This window comes from Vidua chalybeata, chromosome 14, assembly GCF_026979565.1.
Source record: "Vidua chalybeata isolate OUT-0048 chromosome 14, bVidCha1 merged haplotype, whole genome shotgun sequence".
Lineage (NCBI taxonomy): Eukaryota > Metazoa > Chordata > Aves > Passeriformes > Viduidae > Vidua > Vidua chalybeata.
The window spans coordinates 6769323-6794688 of record NC_071543.1 but is presented as its reverse complement, the minus strand read 5'-3'; the positions used below and the strand labels follow the sequence as shown (position 1 = coordinate 6794688).

The window sequence follows — 25366 nt, the reverse complement described above, 5'->3', positions numbered from 1 at the left end:
GTTCACTGTGGTTCACAGTAGCAGTTTGATATTAAAAACTGACCAGTGAGAAATTTGATAGGCTTGCCCAAATTGTGCAGTTATTAACCTTGAGTAGCTTCTGGAAATGGGATGCCCTGGGCAGGCACCACTGCCAGGGAGTCCCCAAATCCCCAGGAGGTGGCTGCAGATCACTCCACTCTGCCTGCTGTACCCAGCTCCTTTCTCCTCACTCTCTGTACTCATCTCTTCCATTATCCACTCATTTCAAACAAAACAAATATATTTACTGTTGTGTAAAGGCTCATCTACATTTCCTGTGAGCTATTTTCATCAGCAGCACTCTATTAAAGTTATTTCAAAGTAAACTAGAGAGAGAGAGAGACTGTGTAGCACTATATCATGTGTCTTCTCAAACCAGTTAAAACCCAGCAAGAAGTTAAAAAAAAAAAGAGATCTATTTAAAACTAGATTAAGCTCAAGCTGCTAAAGCATAATAAATTGCTCTATTTTAACTGACTGAACTGTGCACACTTAGAATACAAGGGCATATTTCATTTGGGTTTATGCAATTGTTCAGTCTACTTTTCTACCATTTCACCCATCACAAGATGAGAGAACTTGTCAGGCAAAATTGTAGTTAATGATGTTTAATGGTGGCTAAGCCTGATAGACTTGTTTATTTCTTTTCTACTTTTTTGTTGCTTTACTCTCACTGAAATAATGAAAATATTACAAGAAAAACTTCTATATTATTTGCAGGAAAAGCTTCCATTACCAATGCCAGGTAACATAAAGCTTTATCTGATTTATATAGCAATCTATATAAATCTACTTTTATGTTTTATTTGATTCCAGCCATTAGGCTGTGCTAGGAAGTAATTCTAAAATATATATCATAGTGGCAATTCAACGTACTATACCAAATTAATCTACATAAATCTATACCTGCGTGCAGGGAACCAGCATGGTAACATCACCAGTATGGAGGAAGAAAGGATGCCAGTAATTCTACTTCAAGGCTTTCTAGGAAGTTCAAGCTTTCTCTAATTACTGGGCAGAATACAAATGTCCCCTGCTGACCAAATTCCTCCACCTAAATGAATTGCACTGCCATTAGCATAGCTCTTACATTCTAAATTTCAGAATACGAAACTGCATATTAGGAGAGGTATTTCCTCTTTATGACTGATCTAAAGTCAGAGAGCAGGAGAATGAATGGGCTGTTTGGAACAGCATATCCTTTTAAAAACCTGTATTCCTTACTGATTTAAGTTCCTTACATAGCTGAAGCCAATGTGCTCTGCACAGCTGAATGAGGCCAGCTGGCAAAGTAGGATCATATCAGCATCCTGACTGCTTTTCTTTTGTTTGAATATTGCCTCAGTGGCCGCACACTAAATGATGTGAACTTGATGGGCTTGACTATGACCTCAGCTAAACTGAACAATATGAAGCTGGCACATCTGTAATCTCAGGCTTGCTATTTTTCAATTTATTTTTCACCTGATTTGTATTAAGATGTGGTTCAAATTTTAAAATAAAAATAAAAAGGGTCCTTCTGCATTCCGAATCAATCAGCAAATGCTGCCATGCCAGAAGGCAGGCTTCATCTGCCTCTTCACACCACATTTGGTGGATCCCTGACTTATGAGAGCTTGATTCTAAATGTTTATGCAGAAAGAAATGCTTTACACATCCGCTCCTTCTCAGATAGCCTACGGGGATTTCTGGCAATACTTTTTTTTTTTTTTTTTTGCCTGCCTTCCAGGTTTTGTCCCCGTGGATACATAAAGACAGAGTGACAGCAGGAGTAGGCTCAACTCACAGTGAGCAGCATCCGTGCTAATTATTGATATTGACTACATGAGATAAGCTGGACATCTGTCTTTACTTTTAGCAAGTTCTACAAGGATAAACATGAACATGAATGTGGGCTGCCCCATGGACAGTGTACTGGCACTCTTTTAAACTCCCAACCCATCGCTGGGCTTCTGTCACTTTTGTCTGAGCTACATTTCAGCCTTGGGTCACAAGAGTTCAAAACACAGTCAATTAATCAAATGGCTTCTATGAACATAACACTGCAGTTCAATAATGGTTTCCTATTCAACATAAGCAAGGAAATGAAAGCAGGAGGTTAATGTGAAGATAGCTAGGTTACATGTGGAGCTTTAAGCAGCAATCCTTGATCAACCATCATCAAACAGTGCATTTTATCTGAGCAGTTATTTTATGTGAGACAAAAGAACAAACCCAGGATGTTTATGGCCTAATCCTGCTCTCAATAGTCAAGTCAAGCTCTTCTCTTGACCTATGCCTACTAGTCCAGGATCTTTGATCTTTGCAATAAAATTAACACAGCAACAGAAAACAAGAGAGACAGAAAAACTCTCTCTTAGAATGCTCTGTGTTTACACTAAGGAAGGAAGGATTCAAGTCTGAGGTGAAACAACTACTCCCAGGAGGAGGAGAACTCGATTTGGGACATGGTAGCCCATACACTGAAGTGTTGGTGACAGAGGTGTTACATCAGTGCAACAGGCTTGCATGTGTTGTATCAGTTGTATGAGGTGGCGTTTGCAAAGCTGCTGACCCCAGCAGGGGGGAGTGGAACGCCCAGATTCCGCAGCCTTTGCAGCGCAAACATGACCTGTCAAACGGGGTGGGAGGCAGAGCGCTTAGTCTGCCAGCCACCCCTTTAGGGGGGCTTTTCTCTGGCTCAGCTTTAGAAAAGTGCTGGGATTCTGCTTCGTATCGTCCAACTCTTCTGAAAAGGGGCTGGAAAAACCCTCCTAAGCAGTGTGAGAATTCTTTTCGATGCGATAAAAACCGTAAATATGTGTTTCTAACCACTGAAGACAGCAAGCTTTGGAGGGCTTAAATGGAAAAAGCTAGTTTAGATTGAGCCAGTTCTGGGTACTGCCACACATGTCAAATAGCACTTCACTTGACAAATGGTCCCAAAGAAATCTATGGAGCTATTCAGGGGGTAAGGTGATGTTTGGTATGAGTAAGGAGATTAGAATCTGGCCCTTGCTTTATTTTCAGAGAGATTTCAAACATGTGTTTGTTCTAATTTTCCCTTCCTTCTAGGATTGCTGGTATTCACTTGGCTCGGCTTTAGAGGCAGCGGTATGTGAAAAACAGCACCAGTAAAAAAAATTACAAACTCTCTAATATATGACCAAAATAGCTTTTTCTCCCGTAAAATATGTGGCATAAACGAATTCCATAATGATGCTATGTGTTATAAAAGTTTTATTGGCACTCATTTGGGATTACCCGCATAACTCACTTGTGAGTTCACTACTCATGGGTAATGCACTCATCCCAAATGCATGCTAAACACCAGCTTATGTAAAAAGTCCTATTAGAGTTTAACCGAGATTAAACAGATTTTTTTACAGAAGCCTCTTATGGTACAAAGGTCCACAGCAATTACAAAAATCTTAGTCTATAACAGGCAATGTTTTCATTAGGTTTATTCTAATCATCCTGTATTAAATTCTGTAAATTCTTAACCAGTGACATGCATATCCTCTCTGCAATTTTACATTTTTCCTCTCCCTACACACAATTTTGTGTAGTATCACAGTCACGTGACTGCACTGAGAGAGAACACAGGCCCTGGAGCAGGGTCAGTACAAACACAGAGTGTAGGAGTCCTTGCTTTAGCAACTCTGCTCCCTAAACTGAAAGGGCAGGGAACGAATAGGAAAAAAACGTTGTTCATATTTACAGACTGAGAACAGAGACATAATTTCCTAAATGTCATACAGGAAGTCCCTGGAATGAAAATTAAATTCTCCTAAGCACCAATCTAATGCCTTAACAACAAATTCATCTTCCCCCAACATCTGTCTATTTCTTCATCTACTGTAGTCCATGTTCATTCCTGCACCATTTGAATGTCTCTCTCTAGCACTGTGACATCATTAGTATCTGTTTTGACAAAGCATCACACAAGCCCCCTGCACACCTGGATAAGCCAGCTCATGAGGAGCAGGGATAAAGTTGTCAGGCAGTCTGTGCATCAGGAAACAACAGTTCAGTTTTGCACAATAACCATTACCAGGCACCTAAAATTGGTAACTTTAGCCTAGGGCAATTTCACAAAGAAAGCTGCAACAGAAACAGGAACAGAGCTGATGCTGGCTGGGCACAGTTAAGCTGATTTTCCTGTTTTCTTTCCTGCTTTCCCCTGTTTTCATCTTTGAACATCTTCTGAGTCATGATGACGCTTGGGAGGCCTATGCAGGCAACATTCAAACCTCCTATGCTGCCAAGCTCAACCTGAAATAGCACCACCACCCAGAGGAGTTCCTCTGCACACTTCTGTGCCTCCAACTACACATCCTTCTTGGACAAAATTAGGAAGAATATCTGTAACTAACCTAAGATTTCTTTTTTTTTTTTCCCTGAAACAAATGGAAAAGGGGGTAGAAGACACCCAAGGGACCTAATTGTTTTCTCTAAGTAAATATTTCCTCTCAATATTCAGATGAACATTCTGTGACAATTTATGACCAGAAATAAAACTTTAGGCAATGTTTTATGGACAACATCTTCCTATTAACTCACATATGAGAGAACTCTAAAACTTGGTATGAATTAAGGTTAACCCTTAAAAGAAGCATCTAATATGCTATTATAGCAGAAGATTGAAATTAAAGAAAATTCCTTGGTAATTTGCTAGGTATATTGAGTATTAATGCGATATAGTTATTTCCAAGGAAGGTGGAAACAGTAAGGAAAAATGTCTCTCCTTCTAATTTTTAGAATGATTTCCTACCTAAAGATACACATATCACTTGATTTTCGATAATTTCAGAGCAAGTAACTTTCTCTAAAACCTAAAGAACCTACCTGCTATTAACAATCTCAGCAGTGCCTAATAAAAAACCACTTAAGCACAAACTGTACTTAATTTATATGATGAGTAGATAGAAGTTATCAACCCCAGAATCCCATGCAGAAATTAAATATTCAGATTTTCTTTACTAATTCAAGCAGGATTTTTATCCCTCAATTGTACAAGCTTGACAGTGGGGGGAAATGAGTCAAGTCAATCTTCCAGCAAGCAACTGCATCATAGAGGGTGCTGGGAGGAGGAGAGATGCAGAGAGGTCAGAGAGGTAGAAAGTTTACAGACTTTCAGAGAATTCTCAGTTGTCAATACAAGAATAAATATGTCATCTGTTTTTACTGAACCCATTGGCAAAGCTATCAAATTGCTAAAAAAAAAATTATTTTACTCTTTTTAGCCTAGGCAAGCCCATTGCTGAAATGGATCACAACAGGAGTGGAAAGTGCCCGAATCAACAGAACAGATCTGATGTGCTGCATCAACGCTAAGGGAAAGCTGTAGGAACGACAAACACACACATTCTGCTTAGAACATACTGGAAAAGAAACATCAGAGGATTATAAGTCTGGGAAAGGGGATAGGAAGAAAGAAGGTAATAAAGCAATAATCTCAGGTCCTGCTCTGGAATTACCCAAAATCTGCAGTGTTTTGTAGGGATTTTAAAGAGCATATTTAGAAAATTTCTTAGGAATTAGGAAAGTAGGGTCAATATAGTTAAACTCTGTCAATAATCACTCTGTAATATGTACAAGGATCTTCCACCCCAGTGCCCAAGAGCTACCCCTGAACTTAGGACTGAACTTTTCAAATTTAAAAAGAAGGCAGTCATTTGAGAAAAATCTTATTATGGAAAAAGGACTAAAAGCTGTTTTTTTTAACACTCGGGACCGAAGTGCCTCCCCCTCTTTCCTCCCCGAGACCCTCTATGAACTAAACTCTGCCAAGAGGAGTATTTAATGAGAGGTTTTCTAGTCATTAGCCCAGCCATAAGAGGGCCTGGCTTGGCTGCAGGGACTGGCTCAGCTGGAGCTGGCCACACACGGAGTGCCCAGGTTATCCAAACAGCAGGGCATGGGACAGCTCCCACAGGCGGCCAGGGAAGGAGCAGGAATCCTTCTGCCCCCTACCAGCTCACCTTCACACCTCTGAGGCTGTCAGGCCATGTCCCCAGCACGTCCTGGTATGCCAAAAGGGTGTTTTTACCTGGTGCTGAGCACACCTGCTCCTGCTCCCAGGGCCACCATGGGGACACACTGGCCCTGCCCGGGGAAGCTCTAATGCACAGGGACACACAGCTCTTCCCATGGCTCATCCTCACTGGGCCAGCCACAGAGGCTCGGCCACAGGCTTCAGGGATAACTTGGCATATGGCTTTCAGGAGGAGAAGGGAACAAAAATTCATTGCAAGCCTATGTTTTATTGGAGTATTTACAAAAAGCATGTGGTCAAAGTGAAAAAGCCCTCCACCTCTATAATTCAAAACATTGTGGCAGTACAGGACGCTATTAATGCTGCATTTATACAGATACCCACTGCCTGAGATTGTAGGCACTTGAATGGTGAAAATATCCAAGAGAAAGAGTGGGAGTTGTGTGCTACATAACATCAAAGAGCAAAATAGGCATTTTTTTTAAAGAGAACTACCTAAATCATGGATGTTTTTAAGAGGGCTATGTAGGCCCTAGAACTCGATATTGCTCTTTTTTTTTGCAGATGACATTCCAACAGTCTTTTGTTGTTAAATAGCTCCAGGGTGCTGATCTGCAATGGTATGTTACCAGAAAACAGAAAATGCCCAGAAACACTTGATAAACATGGCTCTTGAAAAGGACTTTCATGTCCTTCAGAGGAATGACTCCGGTAAGTTCACTGAGATGACATTTATGACTAAGGGTACTGGGATCCTGCTCCACTGTTAATTCATCCAGTTTATCCAGCAACACAGTCAGGCTGACTCTGACAGTCAGGCCACCACAGTTTATACTTGTAGCAGATTCAGCTTTTGGGTGTCACATATGAAAATACCAACTTGATTTCAAAAATTTCAGATTTAACCACTGATTTCAGTTGGAATAGACCACAAAGAAACAATCTGTCATCCCTCATAGCAAAAAGATTTTGCTGTTGCTTTATAAAGAGCCTTCAGGAACTCAATCCTAAAGGCTCTTGCCACTGAAGTCCTAACCTAGTCAGGCATGAGATCACTTGCACATGAGGTTACAACCAGAAGCTGGCAACACAGCACACTTGTGCCTACCATCACCCCTCCTTTTTCCTTAGCAGGAAATTTTGTTTTAGCACAATTTGAAGATTTTCTTGACCAAAGCCCAGCAAGTCTCCTACAGGTGCATGCCTGTGAGTGCCAGAACACATTGGCACCACCTGGACTGAAGAGAATGTACTTGGGAACTGCTGCAGTACCCTGAGGGCTGTCCTGGGCAGGCACAGCAAATCCCAGCACACAGTAAATAAAGAAAACGTGCATGTGTTTCTGTATGGGAAACATGACAGATCTGTGACAAACCTACTGCACTCTGCTCAGAAACTTTGTGGGACTTGGTACTAACAAGCACTGAATATCTGCAGCTGAAAACCTTGAATGCTTAATTCTGCACCCCTGCTTCATTCTGCCTACTTATGCTGTTCAAAACCCAGTGAAATCAACTGCAGTTTGAGTATCCAGATACTAAGTGGGGTTTTTTTTCCTGAGTACAAGCTCTGAGGCTGTAAATTATTAATATTAATAATGGGAAAAATCTGTTATGTATAAACAATGTAAGTAAACAGTAACAACCATTTAAAATTGTTAATCTGAGAATTTCTTTTCTCTGATTCTCTTTCATAAACAAAATATTTTTTTCATCAGGCAGTATTCATTATATTCATCCTTGGTGTAGTTACAAGGCAAAAAATGTGGATTATTGATGAAATAGATCATAATGACTCTTTCCAAGCCATTATCATTTATCATTTAAATGTGTATTCAATGAGCTTTAATCTGCAAATTTTTCACGTTTGGGAGACATTATGATTTAACAGATTCATTGTGTTTGCTTTATTCTTTTTTTAATACAGTGCATGGCACATGTTCTGCAGGCTACACATGAAGTAATTTTACCTATCAGACTGGACTTTTAAAAAACTTACAAGAGAACAGCAGCTGATTATTAAGACCTCCAGTCTCCAGAAACACAACAGTGCAGGAACACTGTCTCATTATACTAATAAATGAGTCCTGAAAATCTTCATAACCAGGTATATTGGCCTTTCTTCTGAAAAGTCTCAGTATCCCATTACTTCTAAGAACAGCACTTCAACCAATCACACCTCAGATTTCAACATATGAATTTTCTCAAATCTCAAATCTCAAAAAGGTACTTTTTCTAGTGACTTAGATTAAGCAAACAAAATCAATGAATGCTCTCTCATTGGTATTAATCAGTGTGAGTTGTGTACCATATGTTACCAGGGATCCAGGCAACGTCAGTCCTTGTGTGGGGCTTTTTTCAACTAACAAGAGTCAATAATAAGTGGTTAACACTTTGGCTAAAGCAAAAGAGCACAGAAAGTTCTGTCCTTTGGAGAAGGAAGGTGATACTGGATTTTTGGGTCAGTGTTTGCAAAGCTGCACAAGCTACAAAACTGCATGAAATTTCAGCAATTGGCAATACATGAGCTCCTACCAGGTTTTGGCTACAGTAGATTAATTCCACATCCAGACTGTATACAATTCACTTAACACCTTTTCTTACTCAAGTTTTGAAATTTCCTGAACAAAATCCCTCTGAAAAGGACCTGCACTCTCTCTGAGCAAACTCCCCTTGTCACCAGGAGCACTGCTATTTGCTTTGAAAGACATGATGGGTAAATGCAGACAAGCTCATCAACCCACAATTCAGACCGTGCCCCGGCTGTGATCTCCTGTTCCTTCCTGACATCATCCCTGACTGCTGAGAGTTGGGAAGGCTCCCCAGCCAGGCACCAGGCAGGATGCCAACGAGGGCTCAGAGCTGCTCCTGTAGCACAGCTTCCCTCTTGCCTTTCCTATTTACAGCAGGCTGCTCTGAGCTGGTTCAGGGTTCTGACAGGGAGGGAAGTGATGTGCACATGACTGACAGACGTGCCAAGATCAGTTAGAAACGGTGGCCTCCAAAACATCTGTAAGACACTCTGCTCCTCCTGGGGAAGCAGCCGAAGCCCTGCTGCCCTGGAGCAGCTGGGAGCTCACCAAGGCACCACTGGGCTCCAGAGTGAGGAGGCTCTGCCTGCTCCAGGAGGGGAGCTCTGACCACCCTCAGGCCATGCCTGCAGGCAGCTGAAAGGAGTGACAGCGCTGAAGGCTTTTCTCCTTATCCCTCACAATTCTGTAATTCCACAAAAAGCCAGTGGATAGCTGTGGCAGGACTGCTGCACTCTGCCCTTGTGAGGTGCACGGGGGCACCTTCATTCTACCCTCAAGCATGGTTTGCCCCATGCTCACATATTAATGAATTATTCACAGATTTTCTGAGGACAGCTGATTTTTCTCTTAAACACAACTATTTTCAAGTATTAAAAGATATGCATCTAAAAATAAAAAAGGAATCATCTATTGGGCTTAACACAAAATAATCTCACATAAAAGGAAGTATTTTTTAACAGCACACATCTACTTTATGGCACTGGTCTCTTAACTTCATGCTTATGAGTTAAGGAAACAGCCCCTTGGTGGATTACTTTTCATAGTTTGCTCAGTAATGTGTTTACAAAGCCATTGTTGCAACTGGATGCTTATATATTTTGATATACAGTCTGCACTACAACAGTACATCTTCAGAGGTTTCATGCTTATTTCAAAAACCTATTTAAATGGTTCTTTACCTGCCTTCCCAGCAAAACACAAGTTTATTTCCAGATACTCCAGGGCTCCATAGTCTAGTCTGAGAGTAATTAAGGCAGAATTAGTGGTGTTTTGCAGGATATGGTAACAGTGGCAAGTGTAGAGCGGGATGGGCCAAATTAATCTCTGACACCAAGTCCTCTGAAGTAAGTAACTTACTCTAGGAATTGATTCGGCACTTCAAATTTCAAATAATGGCCTCTATTTTTAACTGTCTGCACATAACTCAGAGTCTGAGAAATGTTAAGTGGCTTTTATTTTCCTTTGTTAGAAAACTGCTCATCTACTCACTTGCTTTTTACTGTGTATCAAGAGTCTACTCCAGAAATGGGGGTTTTGTTAAGACAATATTGCATTATTTGTTAAGATAATATAATGCATAATTTCTGTGCAACCTGCACTTACTTAATGCTTATCTGCGATGAAAATAGACACTATTAATGATAAACATTTCTCTAAACCATGCAATGAACAATACAAACCCCATTAAGCAAAATTTTGTGAGTGTAAACATCCGCAACATTTCCTCTGATCCTGTAATTCTAAACTACACCTATACATAACTAAATCCAGTACTTGGGCAGCACAGTCTTAAGAAAACTAAAGGTAGTATTTTGCCATGCTTTCTACTTGTATTTAAACACCAAACATGGCCTTGGGATTTGGACACTACACTTTGGCAAAACTATCTCTTCCAGAATTTTACTCATTGCTGTTAAATTTTCACCTAGCTCTATATGGTACCTACATTCTAGTCTGATTCTGCAGCAGTTACCTAACTCTACAGAACAGCTAATTCAATTCAACTCCATTTGTCCCTTAAGAAACATCCTTTTTCTGATATGTAAAATCTGCATTTTCATGGGTTTTGCTGTGGGGTTTTTTTTGTCAAGAAGCCAGCAATCCCTACCAGGACTCTAGAAAGATAGGCCTAGCTGCTGCTAGGATGCAGCATTCCCCTGTGTGATGGGGGCTTGTTCTGGTCCTTTGTGGCATTGGGAAGGTGAGCAGGGCCCTCAGAGCATCCTCAGGACCTGGGGAGAGTGAGGAAAGCCACAGGTTTACACAAGATTGTGCTGCAAACTGATCTGCAAGATGATTTTGGGATGAGGGGTATTCCCGGATAAAGGGAAAAAGAGCAGGAAATCCTTTAGGTGACCCTCAGCACCTTCTCCCTTCAGGCTACTGCTGCATTCTGCTCTCCACGGGGGAAAAAACAACTTAACCTCCCTTAGCAGTGAAGGACTTGCACTATTATCTCCCTCTGACTGTTGCATTGATTAGATTGGAAAATGAGTAACTTTTATCACACTTGATCTGAAATAGCACTATCTAGCTTATGTTTATCCCTTTCCATCTACAGAACAGATAATTGCATGGATCCTTGGAGTCAGAGGAGACACTGTGATGTCTCTTTTGATCCCTCGTGTCAGGTTAAAGGAGAAGAAAACAGAAAGTTAACCTGTGATTTAACACTGGCCACTGTCTGGCTCCTGCTGCCAGTCTGGTCTGGGGGGGGTTCAGACATTTGCAAGTGCATGTCTGGCTCCCTTCTCACCATGCAGGTTCTCTTGCTGCCACCTCAAATGTCACAGTCTGCTAGATTCAGCAGCATGAGCTCTGAATTGCAATAGATTTTTGCCTAAAAAAAAAAAATCAACTCACAATAATTTTTTGGGTTTTGCTTGTTTGGTTGGTTTTTGCCTTTAATTTCTCTCTTCCTTTTTTTTTTTTTTTTTTTTTTTTTTTTTTTTTTTTTTTTTTTTTGGTATAGGGAGAGGCAGATTATTTCAATTAAGAGTCTGTCACTGACATTTGTAAGCAACCTTTCTTCAGTTCAGTGCAGCAGTTGCAGTTTTAAGTTTCTCCCTGCTTCTGTCAGGATCTAATTTTCAAGGCCCGTTGCCATGGCAGCAAGTTGGAATTTTAATCCAGTACTAAAGGTCAAGACAGGTCACCAGTTTCAGTTCCTCTTCAATCTCCCCATAAGGAGCCACAAAAAGAAGCTGAGATAAAGGTCTGACCTAACAAAAAATTCCAGTCTAGCACACAGCCAGACTTGAAGATCTATGATTTGTAAAGGCTTCTGAATTTGTCTGGAACTACTAAAATTCATGCTAAATCAAACATGGGCAGCACTGATTCACATTCCTCTCTCTGCAAAAAAAGCATATCTACGTCCCTAAAAAACAGCTGTGTGCATTTAAGTAAGCAGAGACACCCAAAAAGCAAATACTTAGTAGAGTCTAACAGGTAAATAGCTGTGAAAGCAATCCCCTCGTTACTGCAGACATTTACTGCTTCTGCAGACTCAGATGAGCCTGACAGCTGCACTTACATCTTTCCTGACAATATGAGGTAGATGAATCAACATCTTTCTTTCAAAACCTGTAAAGATCTTTTTGTGAAGCATTTTGAATAAACAAGACTTTCCAGTAAGGGACGATTTTGTTAAAGCTGAATCACTTCCTCCTGTGTTTCCACAAGATGGATATTAATTAAGCAATTGGTTTGTACCTACTAAGGTAAGGCAATAGACATCTCCCTCCTCTTCCTGGGCTACATTTTCTTGGAAAGCTGCATTTGCAGCACTAGGAAAGTCTCAAAATAAATTTTCTGAGATGTATGGACACAAGTGAGTGAAGCAGCTCTTCCTCTGAGAATTTAAAGCAGTAATTAGCCCAGCAGCGGGTAATATTTTCCTTTTTTGTCGTTTGGGAGGATGTATTTGTAAGGTACAAGTATTCTGAATCCGTGGCTCCAAGGGCTATCCAAAACAGCATAATGCAGTGAGCATGGCCTTGCCCCATGGGGTGTTGTGAGAACTTCACTTCATAAAAAATAAGCCTTCTGGCCAGAAAATTGATAGGCTTTGGAGCCCTGCTGAGCCCTCTGCCCAAAGGATAATGGTAGCAATAGAAGTTCCTCTGGATAGAGACTGTGAAGCTGAGAAAAATGTGGTGGATTACTGGGGTTGTCAGAGGGATTCAGAGGAAAGATGCAAAGGATTAAGTTGGAATATTAGGAAAAGTGGCTGTTAGTCTTACCTAGGGTATTTAGGACACAAATTGGGAGTTTCAAGACCCATTCTGGTATTATGAATGCCAAGCTTCCTGGCAAAATCCATTCTTCTCTCAAACTTATCACCCATTTCCAATTATGACTATTTTGCAGCATGGTGCAGATGAATTTGGGTGACAATTTTCTCTGTCTCAGGCTACTAAAGTCTAAGCCATGACAGGAAGAATGAAAGGGACTGGAGCAAAGGGCATCAGGAAGAAAAAAGCCAGAGAGAATAATGGCTTGGCTCTGGACCAGAAATTTACTGACAGGTCAGAGTTAAGACAAAGGGAACATGGTGAGGTCGAAATTATGGCAGCCAGAAAGCCAAGCAAGAACTTCATTTGTATGTCTTTTATCAGCAAGTGTGTGGGTCACAAAACAAATGGGTGGGAGAGGAACTGAGTGTGGTGGCTTCCTCTGCTCTACCCTGATTTACATTTTCAGATTTACTGAGTGTATTTCTTTTTCAAAATGAATCTTTGAAGTTGCGCTGAAGTTCGGAAGTGACTCCATCCCACAGAAATGTAAATTGGGAGGTCAGTTTGAGACTGGCCTTAAGCCATAAAGGCACAACATGTGCTGCTGCCTGTGAAAAAGCTCTTTAAATACAGGGAAACCTGTGGCAGATTTGCAGTCTAACCACTTTCCAAAATGGGAAACGATATGTAGCAGACAGGGAAATACATCAGGAATCCAAACATGTTACTGTGTGTCATTTACCTCTCTCTATTAATGCTGACATTTCAGTGGTCGCAGTTCAGCGACTGCATGCACTTGGCACTGACACAGGAGTGCATCCTGCTTGAGAACAAAGTATTTCAACTGCTACTCGTTAGTTAGGGCAAATAAATGTTGAATTTTTAATGGGGGGTTATACAGTATCAGAGGAAATTCAAATGGTTCAGTGCTCACTTGAGTCACAATCAGCAATGCTGACAAGAATGCAGTTGGTTAGCTTGTTTCAGGCAGCCTTAAAGGCAGTAAGCCTCTGATAGGCAAGAAAAATTATTAAAAATTGATCAGCAAAATATCACAGAATTAATTTAGTTCCGTTCCCACCATTTTTTAAACTGATCTATAAACATGTCAGGAGAAAGAGATCATGGAAAAGAATGTATTAGGAAATAACTTTATTTTGACAGGGAGGTTAAACTGTATGTGAGCCAGCTGAATAATGAAAACAAATTAAAAACCTAATTTAGAAATTATTTTGAATTATGGGCTTATCTTCAAAGATGAAGGGCTTTTAATTATGACACTGGATTTTCACGTATTTCACATCAGCTGAAATATTTTGCAAGTTTGCTTCTATAGGCAACTGTCCATAGGAAACACTAGTATATTTTATTCCAAATTACTTCCTACTTTGCTCAAAAGGCAAAGCCTGCAGCAGTGAGGAACAAAGCAACAGTCTGGACTATCATTGCTTCAAACCCAAGAATTTACAAGGCAAAAGGATTTAAAAAAAAACTTCTAGCTTACAAAACAAAACAGTAAATATGAAAGATGAGTGACATTTCTCAAAATAGACCCTTCTATTTTCATCTGCTATTTGTCCCTTTAATATAGTGCACTGGAGCTCTCTAAAGATTAATGGAGTTCCAATTACATGCCACTGTTGTTTCACTTATCATAATTTGTACATGGCACTGCGAGGCCCTTGTAGTCATGACTTTCCCAGTTTATCCAGAGGGAATATCTTTGGAACTTCCTACTTCTAACAAACAGGCAGCACTTAGTGCAATGATTCGGGCTGGCCACGTGAAGGTGGGCTGTGACAAAAAGCTGGCTGTCACCACTGAGGGCTCAACTGGTGCTCTCACGCTTTGTTATGGTCAGCTAAAAACTGTAATTAGTAATAGGAACATTTCAGCTTCTCCTGTGTATTACACCTGGGCTGCATTGTGACTGCAACACTGATAGAGAGTTGACAAATAAATAGAAACCTGCTTCCTATGCCAGCTGGAGATGAATTTTACATTTTTGGTTCCTGGTGCATTTCTGGAAATTATGCATGAAGATGGAATGAATCCCTTTTTTTTTTGCTGTTGTTGTTTTTTTTAACTGATTTCTTTCCAGGTTAAGAATTCACGAGTGCTTCTTGATTTGAATGTTCTGAATAGTTCTGAATAACAACATTACTTGTTGTTGCAATATCCAATACTTGGTGTAAAATCCTCTTGATGTCTGATTACTCTCCATTAGGACCTCATGCTGATTTATTTCAAACTGTGAATTACCTTTAATTCATAGCTTGCACATGTTGCCAAATTTTGTTTTCTATGTTCCCAGGTGGCTGTCCCTGACACAGAGGAGATCTTCCAAAAAGCCATTAGATATTTATGAAAAGTATTTAGATGTCGAGAAGCACATTTCCATTTTCAAACACACTTCCATCAAGTATTATGATAATATTTGGGATTAGGAAAGTACTGGTATTTATTTGAATTTTTTTGGAAGTGTGAAGTGAAATCCTGGCCCAACTGAAAGCTGAGCTGAACACACGTAGGAAAATCCTTGCTGAAATATCACAAAAAGATTTTCAGCTGCTTGCTTTAGTTTTAAGCTCCCTGTATTTAGCTGCTCTCTACTCCACACACAGGTTGTGTATCATTAAGCATGATGGATAACAAAAACTCCATAAAGATAAAACAAGTTGGTTTTGTCTGATCCATAAAAATTTGCTGCTCTGAGTTTTTAATGGTTTCCGGTAGTTCACTGAGCCCATGAGAAGGGCCTTTTAATACTGTATTAATACAGTAAGTATAGGAAGTAATTTTATGACAGGGGAAGAATACCATTATGATTACATTCTTCTTTTTAGCTAGGCTTTTATGGAAACTACCCAAGACTACTCTGCAGTATGATTTCAAAACACAGGATGTGCTTGATTAAAAAGGTTCTGGGTAGTTTCCAACTGGACAAAGGCCAAATGCTAACAACCAAAACAGAACAAAAGGACTGGATGTTTGAGGATGACATACTTGCAATGGCAATTATATAACAGAAACCCAAGTCATGAGCTGAATTCGTCCCCTCAAATTCATGGAAGCTGACAGAAAATCCTTTGCAGTGCAATTGGTTGCACCTTATCTGTTCCTGCTTACTCTGCTTCATAATAAACTAATCAGAGCAGACTGGCTGAAAACTGACCGCACAATGCCCAGCAGAGATTCACAGTGAATTTGAAATTACAAAAAGGGAAGCCAAGTGCTGCAGTTTTACATAGCCTGATCTCAGCTGCAAAAATTCACCACAGTACACACACATGCATGCACATCAGTGTTCAAAATTTCATTTTCAAGATTTTTGAGTGTAACTTAGGAGCTGAGGTTAGTTATAAGTCCATGTTTTCATGTGCATATGTGTAGAATTTAGAAAAAATTCTAACTACTCTATCTTCTATTTTACCAGCTGCACTGGGGATTTGGTTTATTCAGCATGTGGATGTAACAAAGTATACTGAAACATTATAAAAAGGATGAAATTTGTATTTCATAAAGCTTTACTTGGACAAGAAGCCATGCATCTTGCATCTCTCTACAATAGCAACACATTGGTAAATTAATCCACCTTGCAGTACATCATCCTCATTTTTCCCCTGGAAGTGTGCACCTGAGAGGTTATCTTGCAAAAATCATACATGCCTTCGGTCTGATCTTCTAGGACCCCCATGTTGCTACACCTGAACCCTGTAATGACATACAGACAGCTTGGCTGCTGGAGCAGAATGCAGCATCATGAAGGTAAAGTACCTCTGTTGTGCATTCACCTCTCAAGTAGTCATGGTATAACTCAGCAGTATGATGAATGCAAACACATTATTACCAGCTCCTTTGGATCTCTAACAAAGCCAGTGGAATGTACAGGACTGTCACTAGGACCAATGTAAATGGAAAAGATAATTTAAGTTTCACTTAAATTGCACATGAACTTTAAAAAGTTGGGTAACAGCTAGAAATATATCCAGGTTAAACGGACTCTAGCAAAGCATACAGACTAACAGAGTCAAATTCAGTAAGATTTGATCAAACTGAAATATGGATGACAGATCCTATTGACAAAATATGTAATTGGTGGGGGATAGTTTTGAAGTCAGTAAGGCCATACTGTGTGGCTGAGAGCGTAGCAACAGATGTTACAGGGGATAAGCTGGACTGTCATTTCACTCATACACTGCAATATCCCCCAAACCAACCAGTGTTAGAGAGACTAAATCCTCCTTTATACAACTGCAGTCTGATAAACACTCTGTCATTAAAATACACAATGACTGCAGGAGCTGTCTACCTATCAGGTTTGTTTGGACTGCACTATCCAGCTCTACTTGATACCATTACATCTTTCTGTCCCACTCCTGCTTTAATTTCATTATGTGCTCAAGTACTGCAATTCCCCATGAAGGTGGTGGTAACTGCACACACAGATCTAAAGAAACACATTGGCCTCATAATACCAAACCTCACAGTGGACTGCCTTCTAACCTCCCAAAGCCCTGTGGAAATTCTTAGAAGCTGCCTTAACAATTTTTCTGCAGTAAAAGAGAAAAAGTGATAGTAATGGGTTAGCTGATCTTCATTTGGAAGCTAAAAATAAAAGTAGCTTTATTGCAGCTCTGATCTCTCATGTGTAAAATCTATCACCTACCGTAAGAAGGCAGTTCATTGCAGCAGAAATCTGATTGATAGTACTGGAACTTTAGATCAAGCAGCAGAACAGAGAACAACTGGTTCATAAAATGTACTCAGTGTCTTCAGGTTTTATATCAGGCTTCCTATAGAGAGCTTTGGTCCCATTAAATGCACTATATACCACTGAGCTCTGAAGCACTGTTCTTTTGAAATTCGGCTTATAACTATAAACCATGATTGACAAGTCTATTACTGTTGGTTACAAACTATTGAAATATTGTATTTTATGGTACACTCACTAAAATATTTTTCACAGTGGAATCCAAATACATTTGCTTTTAGAGAAAAATAATTTTAAGATGCAATAATATTTTTTCAGTTTTTTTTTTACATTATGGAATGTGCTTGATGTTAGATTTGGATCACTTCAATGTTCTGAAGCATGAATGCACCCACCCTGTTACCAAGAACTATGGGTACAGTTGCTAGAGACTTCACAAAAAACCAAGTCATTACTGGAAGCCAAACAGCAAAGGGCAAAAATAAATTTGTTACTAAGTTTAATAAATAAATGCTATCCATGCAAATAATCTAAATATCATTAGCATTCCTATCCAATTCTCATTTAATCTGAAAAAAAAAACCTATTTAATTTTAAAATTTGATAATTCGCTGAGCCACAATTTTGTAAAGGTTTACTCAACCAACTGTATTTGAATGAGCACTTCCATGACTTGAGTTTGTGAGTAAAGAACTGGACCTTCAGAGCCTGCTGAGAACATCAACGGATTCAGTACCCACATCTGCTCTAGTCCTGTACCTCTCCCACAGTCACAGACACATCACGGAACTCCAACAAGCCCTTTTGTGTACACAAACCTGCACTAAGAATCGGTATATTTAAATTCATTTTTAAAACTTGTCTAGGTATCTCCACATTGATTTTGCTTCCCCTAGAGGGATTTTTAAAATTGTCTTTTGTAGATTAAGGGCAACCACTAGAATAATTTTGAAGTAATTTTAAATGAACATATCGTATTTACACAACTGTCAGTTAAGCTAGTACAGTTCTGCATTCAGTACTTTAGAACACTTAACACTAAAAAACACAGCAGCTCTGAACTGAAATCAGACCCATACATTTTTGTAAGTATAAAACAATAGCCTACTGTTCAAAGTTGCTATTTAGCTCCTGTTTGCAAATTAGAGAACCTGGGATAAAAGTAAAAAACAATTTGGTCTCCACTCACTGCTATGCTACTGCAGCCTTACACCAGAGAAGCACCAAAGAAAAATGGTTTAACAATGGAGAATTAGCTCTTTCACAATTTTCAACTGTCATATTTATAGATCATCTGTGATTTTCAGCTGTTTCAAAGTGTATGAAACTCAAGACCAGCTTTTCAACATCAGCTAGCAGAATCATTCTGTATGATGTGTTTTTACTCTCTCTCACTGTATGAATGTAAAAATTCCTGCATCATCTGTTCATTGGGTTGCATTTTCTATTGTAAGAGGCTTAGTATCTGATGAGAGAAGCATAAAAGTGATTTAATTTTGGCAAGCTGTAGAACTAAAATCAGCATTATTTCTGCTTAATAAACTCATCTTTCACACATACCTCTGTTAGCTAATGCTTAAAAAGAAGAAACAGTAATAAGCACTGGAAACATAAAACTGGTTTATGGCTAATTTTTAAGGACTACAGAGAACACCTGAACACCAGGACAAGATTATGAGCAGAGCTAGGTTTTAGTTACCTTTGGAGAAATAAGCTCATGCTTTATGATAAATTTAAAATGAGATTTAAAGCTGGAAATAATAATACTTACGACTTTTGTGGCACTGACTTAGTTGCAACTTTCCCTGCTGGATCACTCCACTCTGCAAACAAAGGAAACACATTTTCAAATGTCAAAAGATTACTGTAGAATTAAAATGCACCCAAAGCTGTCAGCCCATCTAATTATACTTGGTTTCACAACATGCCACAATGCATAACATGTAATAAAAAATGGAACTGATCTGCTTTAGCACCACAGAAATTAATTTTTTAGCCTTTGTTTTAACGATGTTAAGCAGACAAAAAAAACACCCAACCCTGACTGTTAGGACTAGGATGATAAAGACCTACTTTGTACATTGTATCCTGAGGTCAGATGTTGGGAGTCCTACAAAGAAGAACACACAAAATGTCAGCATTAGTTAAATAAGATGAAGAAGATAAGATATATCTTGGCTTGCTAGATTAAGGGCACTGGCATTGTACCAACAGGGAAGGAGATGGCACAGGAAAGGGATCATGGCATTGTTAAGGCAGCACCAGTGACATTAGTTTAAAAAAACATTAACTGTGGAGACAGAGCACCATTGAGGGACCCTTCAGAGCTCAGGCAAGAGTATGTCCTCAGCTGCTGTAAATCTACACCCCCCTTTATGGAGACAACACACAGATTTACACCCACAGCAGCCCAAGCCTTCCCCAGACTTGGCCAGGGATGTGTGTAGGAGCCATCCAGGACATACAATTTAGAACACAGCATGAATGCAGCTATGCATTAAATTCAGTACCATTGCCTTTCTTTTGTTTGATCTCACTGCCTGGAAATACAGTAATCTTTTACTGGTAGCCACTGTATTTATTTGGACTGTGACACATGGGATTTGATAAAGACACGGGAAGTAGATCTTCACCTGATGGAAATTGGTCCAAATCCAATGAAATCAATGGAAGTACAACAACTTAAAACCAGCAAAGAGTCTGGCTTGCAACACTGAGCATGCTAATGCCAGGATTCTTGTTGGTTCACAATAACTAAGCTGTTTCCTTAATGTCACAGTGTTTTCTGGCTTAGTTTTTCTCTAGGCTCTGTAGTCCACAGTGATTGTCATCAGCTTTCCTTCCAAGCTGAGTTTGATCAGTTGAAATTAAGGTGTTATTTACAACCTCATCCTCCAGCCTGGCTCTGCTTTTCTGGAAGTGTTAGTTCTGTAGGATGTTAAAGTCATTAAAGCCCTCACTGCACTTCCTCTTAGGGCACTATTAGTTCCTAATATTATATTGTGCTGTCAGTCAGTCCCTTGTGAAGTAAATAATGCCCTAAGAGTAAACATGGCACTTTAAATTTAAATGTCAAAGGGATAAATTATTTTGATAAGCTCCACCTCTTTTATCACACTTTTAAAATGTATGTTTCTCATGAGAATACCTTTATTTTAACAGCTGAATTGAAAACTTCTAACAGTGCCTGTCTCTGGTTTATATGGCTGCACAACCTAGCCATATTATGTCCTAGATGCATAATTTGGCCAGCCATAGTTGACTTAAAGTGATGTTTTGAAGAGACACTTCTGTTGTATTTTTTAAAGTAAGACTACTGAGCATGGAAACATTTATGTGCTTGCCTATTTCCTGCAATGCTAGCTCAAAAAAAAAAAATTAATTAGATTTTGTATTGAAGTGATATGGTCAAGAATTTTAGGATCAACATTTAATGTGCCCAGAAATTAACTTTGATGTGGATCTTAAAAGTTCAAAGCCAATTTGATAGAAACAGAAAAGCAAACCCAAAATTTTAGCTTCTCTGAAGCTCTGCTTATACTGCTACCACTGGAGATAGTGTTAGTCTGCAGGACCCAAACCAGTTTCTGAAGGGCTTATCAGAAAAAGAACACTAAATTAGGAGATGGTATAAATTTACCAGCTTCCAGCAGGTAAAAACTGTATTCACACAGTTCACCATAAAGGGTTCAGCTGACTTTTACCCAATTTGCAATGAGGATTGTGCTCTTGTAATTATGAGCCTACAAGAAAGATGGAGAGGGGCTTTCCATAAGCACATGTAGTGACAAGACAAGGGGAAATGGCTTCAGATTGAGAGTAGGTTTAAATTAGGTATCAGGAAAGATCTACTGTGGGGATGGTGAGGTGCTGGAACAGGTTGTCCAGAAAAGCTGTGGACGCCCCATCCCTGGAAGTGTTCATGGCCAGGCTGGATGTGGCTCTGAGCAACCTGGTTTACTGCCCAAGGCAGGAAACTAGATGAAACCAGATAATGTTTAAGGTCCCTTCCCACCCAGGCCACTCTCTGATTCAATGACTTCTGATGCTTCACACTGCAGCAGGAAACTGCAGTGACAGTGGTAGTGCTAGGGCAGTAACAATCACATTCCATTAAAATAAGACATTCTGGGCACTGGCTTTGGTTTTGTTTAAGAAGCCAAAGATATTGGTAATTTAATTTCTTTCTGACTAAGTATGGTAGCTATATTTCAGACAGGGGAAATCAGTAAGAGCAAAATCACATTCCAGTTTCTAAATCAGGATATGATTGCTTGAACTAAAATGTTAAGCAGTACCAGTTTAATGAGCTATTTTTCAAGATCCTGCCTTTGGAAAGAAACTTTTATGTAGCTCTATAACAGAATGGTATAAATTTCCCACCCTGGGGAAGTCCTCTTCTTCCCCAAACACCATCAGCTCAGTTGTTCAAGTCCCAGCATGAGATACCTCTGGCAGAACCTATCCCAGGTATGAGCTTGATCTCTAGCAGTGCTACTGGAATCATAGCCAGAAGGCAATAATGCACTGTGGGCTAAGGGCATCTTCACTTATTTATTTAACAACTCAGTGTGGATTACACGAACTAGAGGTACTCTCTAGGCAAGTGTGCCTAGACTCTGTGCTTCCCTCTGGGGTGTGACAGAGATGCCACCATGCTCTTCACATGCAAGGACCTTTTCACTCACCATAACTTGTCTTTGCAGCCAAAACCTCACCATGCAATCAATCAGTAAGTGGGAAAAGTCCATTTCAAACCTTTTCATTGCACAAATAATAATGGAAGAAAACCGAACAAAATATGTTTTACTTGACGTAGAAAGACTCCCATAACAACAGAGATAAAAAGCTCACTTTACTTCCACTGGGTCTTCTGCAGCTTTAAATAAGCAGTTCTACTAGTAACACCAGTCTGATTGGGAATTTCCAAATAAAAATAGTATCAGAAATTGAATTAAATTGTTTTTAAGTGGGACCAATTACAAAAATAAACTCTCCAGCAAAGAACACTCAACAGAACAGAATGCTAATCAGGTCACTGGTAATAGCCCATTTGTACCTTGCTTGGGATGGAAAACTTGGTCTGCTCAGCCTTGCCTGGAGTGTGAATAGCAGTGAGAGGAGGAGGCCAGGAATGGGTCATCTCCTAGGGAAAAAAAGAAAAAGTTTAGAAAACAAATTCATGTACACAGAAAAGAAAGAAAGCCAAAAATGGTCTCATCTGCTCCACTGAGCCTGGAGATGCAATTGCTCAAGGAATCGACCCCACCACCTCACACTCTTAGGTCACAGATGAACACCTAAACAACCCCACAGGCAGGACTTCCTCAGAATGAGAGTGAGGACAGGTTTTATTCATGAAAATTGTGACCAGCCATGTCTTCATCAGAGGGCAACTGGCTCCACCTCTGTGTTCAGCCTGCCAAGCCTAGGCAGGAAGGGGGCCCTCCTGTACAGCAATGGGTGCAATCATGTAGGGGAATGCATGGTGGCAAGATGCAGCCCTATTGAAGACTGCAGAGTGGCAAAAGAAACAAGAGGCAGGTCTAGAAAAATCTGGAATGGGCTTGCAGCATGAATGCCTGGTGGAGCAGAGAGCAGAGACAGCACCACAGCATCTTCTTGTGGCACTGGCCACAGGCTCTTACTGTGGTAAGCAATGTCACAGCCTCAGAGCACTACTGATTCCACTTTAAAATGAGGGACTGAGAAATCAGGTGAATCCAGTGAAACGTGCCTACCAGACCATCTAAGCAAAACCCATCCATTTTCTATATCAGTGTGTTTATTCATCATTCGTTCCCTCATGTCCCAATTATCTTTAAAGAAACAACCTGGGTGCCCATGGCTACCAAGCAGCAGCAGAAGAGCAGCACACACCCACTCCTTCCCACTGCAGGGAGCTGCTGCCCCAGCAAGCCTGACAGGAGCACACTGGGGTTTGTGCTCATTGGAGCAGGGGGAAAATCACTAAAACCAAGGAACTGCACAAGTGCTGGCTTAGGCAAAGCTTGCCTAATGAGTGTGTTTTGTGGGAGACACTGCTTCTTTATCACTTATCTTTGTTTTTAATTTAATAAATATCCAGAGACGCAGTAATAGTTGTCTCTGGCATTCTGTTGCATCTTTGTCTTGGTTGTTTTTCTTTGCCTTAAAAGCTCAGAAGGAATTTTTTTTTGAGACAAGGGAGGCAAATAGCAGAAGAGCATCCCATCTCAGAAATCTTGTGTGCAATGGACTGACTGCAGTAAACTACACTTCCCAGGTGCTATTACACACTGGTCAAACCCAGGGCTAGTCACAACGAAGCTTATAAACAGGCTAGTTTCTGTAGGTAACATGACAACCACTCAAATGAACCACAAATAAAAACATAACATAATGCAATTGATTAAGAAAATATAGGTGGTATAAAAAGGGCAATGTGGTGGGTGCATTTTGGCTAAACACATGCCCTGGGTGGCTACAGCTGATACTAATTATAGTTCACTGAAGACAGAGGCAGCAAGTTTCAGAACTGCAGTTGTCCCAAAGTATGTGTCACAGAGGAGATTAGGAGAAAGGAAAACTCCGCACCATGGTCCCCAGTCAGTGGGACAAGCAGAGATATAGACTTCCTTGGGCAGATGGGCCAGGCTGCACTCCTGAAAGAACTTCTGGGTTTCTGCTGTGGAGCCCAGGGCCTGTTTTCACTAGACAAAGCCCAAACGGTGGCAATGAGGTGCAAAGGAGCAATTGCTGAATGGCTCATCCCTCCTGGGTGTGAGGCTGTGGCAGCTCAGTGCCATGACAGGAAGAGCACTATTAAACGGCACTGATTGTCTGGCCCCTGCACAGGGGAAGGCAGAAAAAAAATTTCAGCATCCTGTGAACTTCTCTGTGAGATAATATAATCCAAATCCTGCATGCCTTGGCCAAAGCCTTTGCCATGGAGGTTGCTTTGTGGCAAATCTCTTCATATAAAAATGAAGAAACAGAGAGTGTATCACATAATTAAAAGAGGGCCAGGCATTCTGACTGAAGGCAGAAATGAAGAATATTCTGGAACTACAATTGTAGGCTTGACCTCAGTCTCTTCCTGCCCACACAGAAAATGCTGTACAGAGAGCCTGGGATTCATGGGGAGGTGATGCCAGCAAACATTTCAGAATATTGCCTGTCAAAACACATGTAGTATCCACTGCCTACCTACTTGGCAGGCTGAAGTGTAAGCAAACCTAGTCATCTCCCTATTAGGGGACACATGAACATAAAACAGTGGGAAAAGGAGCCTGCTATTTTTTGAGGAAATTCAATTACAAGGTAAAAAATTCTGCCTCCCCTGATGTTAAGGCTGTCCAATCTCTGTGTTTACAGAGTGACCTTGTGAGCACCAAAATCTCCTACAAAGGTACAACCTAACAACATGGAAGCATTTCACTTCAGTTCTCACTGCAATGAAAATTATTGGACAGAAAATTCCAGATAGGATCACACATGCATAATACAAACATTTAAAGCTCAGCATACAAAACAACACTGTGTGTGGAAGGAGTGAGAAAGTATATAGTTAGCTAAAGACACATACCTACATCTACCTACAGACAGGTACCAGAGCACTGTTGACCAAAGAACCTTGAACAGTGGTAGAGAAAGTTTTGCGTTCACTCATCTGAAAAATGTCACTTCAGAATGTATGGGCAGCAACCCCACACCAACCACCACACAGCTGCATGCTCCAGTCACACAGAGCTGAGCTACAGAAGGACATGCAAAAATGGCACTGCACTGCTGTCAGTGAAGGGTAAAAATCCCAACCCCACACCCTGTGGGGATGTGACTGCTTAGCTCGCTCCTACTCTGTTCCTTAAGCACAGGTAGGTTACTATGGAGCATCAGAAGAA

General features: G+C 40.3%; 1 protein-coding gene across 5 annotated transcripts in view; it reads right to left on the bottom strand.

The window, feature by feature from the left end:
- AFF2 (ALF transcription elongation factor 2) overlaps window positions 1-25366 on the bottom strand; it is a 359241-nt gene that overhangs the window by 111115 nt on the left and 222760 nt on the right. For all 5 annotated transcript variants that reach the window (XM_053955496.1, XM_053955492.1, XM_053955495.1 and 2 more), the window contains exons 5-7: window positions 22543-22629; window positions 19557-19593; window positions 19255-19306 (exon numbers count right to left, since the gene is read on the bottom strand). In XM_053955496.1, coding sequence (XP_053811471.1) covers window positions 19255-19306; window positions 19557-19593; window positions 22543-22629 — 176 coding nt within the window. The remainder of the gene's footprint in view (window positions 1-19254; window positions 19307-19556; window positions 19594-22542; window positions 22630-25366) is intronic.